The 3,682-nt window shown below is 52.7% G+C and overlaps 1 protein-coding gene across 1 annotated transcript; it reads left to right on the top strand.

The window, feature by feature from the left end:
- Window positions 1–300: 300 nt before the first annotated feature.
- Window positions 301–1,172, top strand: LOC107301793 (GTPase IMAP family member 5-like). The gene has a single exon (XM_029287150.1). The coding sequence runs from the start codon at window positions 301–303 to the stop codon at window positions 1,114–1,116; it is 816 nt and encodes a 271-aa protein (XP_029142983.1). The 3' UTR covers window positions 1,117–1,172.
- The last annotated feature ends 2,510 nt before the right edge of the window (window positions 1,173–3,682 follow it).

Genomic DNA, 3,682 nt, shown 5'->3' with positions numbered 1-3,682 from the left:
AAGGGGAAAGGGAATGAAAGGAAGGAAGGAGGCAGGCAGGAGGGAAGGAAGGAGAAAGGAAAAAGAAGGAAGGGGAAAGGGGATGAAAGGAATGAAGGAGGCAGGCAGGAGGGAAGGAAGGAGAAAGGAAAAAGAAGGAAGGGGAAAGGGGATGGAAGGAATGAAGGGGCAGGAAGGAATGAGGCAGGCAAGAGGGAAGGAAGGAGAAAAAGAAAAGAAAGGAAGGGGATGGATGGAAGGAAGGAAGGAAGGATGGATCATCAGCACTCGAGGGCTAGAGTGGATGTCCGTATTTCTCTAATGTTGCCTTCCAACCTCGCAGGGGAGAACGCCGACTTCCGGCTGATCCTGGTCGGAAAGTCCGGAGGCGGGAAGAGCGCCTCGGGCAACACCGTGCTCGACCAGAGGGCCTTCGACTCCATCTTGACTGCAAGGACCACCACCCTGAGGTCCCAGAGTGGGCAGGGAACCTGGCGGGGCATGAAGATCTCCGTGGTCGACACGCCTGGCATTTTCGATTCCGAAAACCACACGGAGATTGTGCGACGCGAGATCATATCTTGCATTCAGCTATCCCGGCCCGGCCCCCACGCCCTGATCTTGGTGACCCAGGTGGGGCGCTTCTCCGCCGAGGACGCCGCCGCCGCCATGTACGTCCGGGATATCTTTGGGGCCGAGTCTGCCAGGTACACGATCGTCCTGTTCACCTGCCTGGAGGATCTGGGTGGGGACCCCCTGGAGGAGTACGTCCAAAAATCCGACAATCGGAATTTGCAGGATCTGATCTGGCAGTGCCGGAACCGCTACTGCGGCTTCAACAACAAGGCCACGGGAGCCGAGCGGGAGAGGCAGGTCTCGGAGCTGATGGAGATGGTGCAGAGAGTCGTTTTTGAGAACGGGGGGAGACACTACGTCAACCAGCTGTACTTGGAGCCCCACCTGCGTGACGAGCACGTCAAGCGGTTCGTCGAGCAGAACCGAAACGCCCGCCAAAGGTTCAGCCACCGGATCTTCGCCTGCTTCCTTCCGCTCTGGTTGGCCTTTTGCGTTTGCAAGAGGTTGTTTTCCTGCCTCAGGAACGCGTTTGTCGTTGTGTATCGCTACTTATTCTCTTAAGGTTCGAATTACGGTGTCATGTTGCCTCCCGGTCACAAAACGATGTAGCAGCTAGTCCTCGGCTTACGACCGCAAGAGAGCCCCAAATTTCTGTTCCTAATGTGTTCTGTGAGGTTTCTTTGCCCCATTTGACGACCGGCCTTACCCCGGTTCTTAAGCGAGTCGCTGCAGTTGATAAATTAGTCCCGCGGTCGTCAAGGGAATCTCACTTCCCCGTTGACTTTGCTGGTTCTCAAAAAGGGGAATCGCGGGACCCCCGGGATGCTGCGACCATCGTAAATATGACTTGGTTGCCAAGCATCTGAATTTTGATCACGCGACCCCAGGACGCTGCGACCATCCTAAATACGAGTCGGTCGCCAAGCGTCCGACTTTTGATCACGTGACTCCGGGGATGGTGCAGCGGTCATAAAAGTGTAGAAACTGGTCATAAGTCACTTTTTTTCAGTGCCGCTGTAACTCTGCACGGTCCCTAAGCAAACTGTTGTAAGTTAAGGACTATCCTGTAATTTTTGTTCCCCTTTCTTTGTTCGGGAAGTATACAATCAAATGTGCGGGAACATCTTTTTTGCTCTGGTGTCCTCTCCGCTTCTCCCTTTTCCTCGGCCTGCCGAAACGGGGCTGGGGGTGTCCGCCGGGGATCTTCCCAACCTTTCCTGGACTCAGCGAGAGAAGTGGATGCTCATTTTTGAAGATTTCCCTCTGTCTTCCCCAAGGGTAGCAGGATCGTGTCCTTCTCCATGCCGCCGTAGGCCTTGCCTTCATCCCGGTCCAGCCCAGGAGTGGGACCCCAATTACGGCGGTATCAAAAAAGCCTTTTCCCCCTTAATCCGACAGTATTCCAGATGGGTGAAACCAGTTCTACACGTAGTCCTTGACTTAACAACCCTTTCAGTGGCCATTCGAAGTTACAACGGCACGCAAAAAAGTGACTTACGACCGGTTTTCACATGACCTTTGCAGCATATCCCATGATCACATAGTCTACATTTGGATGCTTGGGAACTGACTCGTATTTATGATGGTTGCGGTGTCCCGGGATCATGTGATCCTCTTTAGCGACCTTGTGACAAGTCAAGTCAAATGACAAGGTGGAGGTGAGACAGGATAAGATGACAAAGACAAAATAAGATGAAGTGTCGTGGAATTGCGCAGCAGCTGTCCAGAAGAAATCGGAGACACTTAACACAAACTGGTTGAGTTTTCCGTATTATAAATGTATTTCCCGTTCTAATTTATAGAGGTCTTTTGTTGTCCTCCAGGGAGAAACGATACAGGCTAGTCAGGAAGGTAGGCGCATCGTGAGGTAAAATCAAACAGCGTACAGAACACAGAGAAGAAAAAGGCGGGAAAAAAGAGAAACACCCTCTTTATACTTGGGGCAACCAATCACAGCATAGATCACCTCATGCACGAGCAGACAGGAACACCGGAACATCATGAGGTAAATTAAACCAGTGTTTCTCAACCTTGACAATTTTAAGGCATGTGGACTTCAATTCCCAGAATTCCACAGCCAGCATTGCTGGCTGTGGAATTCTGGGAGTTGAAGTCCACATGCCTTAAAATTGTCAAGGTTGAGAAACACTGAATTAAACGATGCACAGCGCAGAGAAGAAAAAAGGCGGGAAAAAGGGAAACCCAGAGTCCACCGAACAGGGATACCCAAAACACCGGGCCATGTGATGGGGCTGGCTGGTGCATGTCTGTAGGCACGCACACGCAGCCCCGATCACACGAGTGTCGCCTGCGTTCATGGCCCCGCTCGCGCAAGCGGCCCAGGCACTCGCGGCCCCACTCATGCAGAGGGGGCTCGCGACCCCGCTCATGTGAGCATCATGAGCTTTCGTGGCTCCACTCGCACGAGCATCGCAGGCACTCACCCGAGTGTCGCGGGCATTCGTGGCACCACTCGCACGAGCGTTGTGGGTGTTCACGGCCCCACTCTTGGGAGTGCTGATGGCCCCACTCGCCGAGCAACGGGTGTGCATTCAGCTCTCCCCCTCCACGAAACCATCCCTTCTTTCTTCTCTGCCTTCTGATAAAATAGAGAATTATTTAATGTTGATTGACCTGGGTGATTGACAGGTTGTCTGCCTTCTGATCAGATGGGAGAACTCTTTAGTGTGGCTTGACCTGGGTGATTGACAGATTGAATGTTGACACCGGATTTGTGTCCCAACCTGGACTCCAGATAACCTTCCACAATTTTTTTTTCCCTTCGTCGCCTTCCTAAATTTGGACGCCCGCGGCTTCCACGAAGTCCGTTGGACTGAACCCACCTGGTTATTCTATACAACACGTTTCACTTTTGTGTGAGTGGTTTCCTACCCTGCCCGACTTCCCTTTTGCATTTTGCTTTGATGTGTTTGTGACGAGAGGAGAGAAGGCAACGACGTGGCGGGCGCCCGGGGTTCCCTCTGTGAAAAGAGGACCCCTTTTTATCCGACCCTTCTCAATAAATCAGAATTAAAATGCTCTTCCTGTCCTGGGTTGACTTCATGGGGAGCTGTGGATGCTGGGCACGAGCCAAGTGGGGGTGGGGGAGGGAGGAGGAGGGGGAAGA

The sequence above is a fragment of the Protobothrops mucrosquamatus genome, unplaced genomic scaffold (assembly GCF_001527695.2).
Source record: "Protobothrops mucrosquamatus isolate PMUCROS unplaced genomic scaffold, P.Mucros_1.0 scaffold16858, whole genome shotgun sequence".
Lineage (NCBI taxonomy): Eukaryota > Metazoa > Chordata > Lepidosauria > Squamata > Viperidae > Protobothrops > Protobothrops mucrosquamatus.
Note: the sequence above shows the minus strand (reverse complement) of the source record. Positions and strands in the feature narration are given on the sequence as shown.

What these genes read in the sequence shown, in the direction of transcription:
- LOC107301793 (XM_029287150.1), top strand. Translation starts at nt 301, where the DNA reads ATGTTGCCTTCCAACCTCGCAGGGGAGAACGCCGACTTCCGGCTGATC.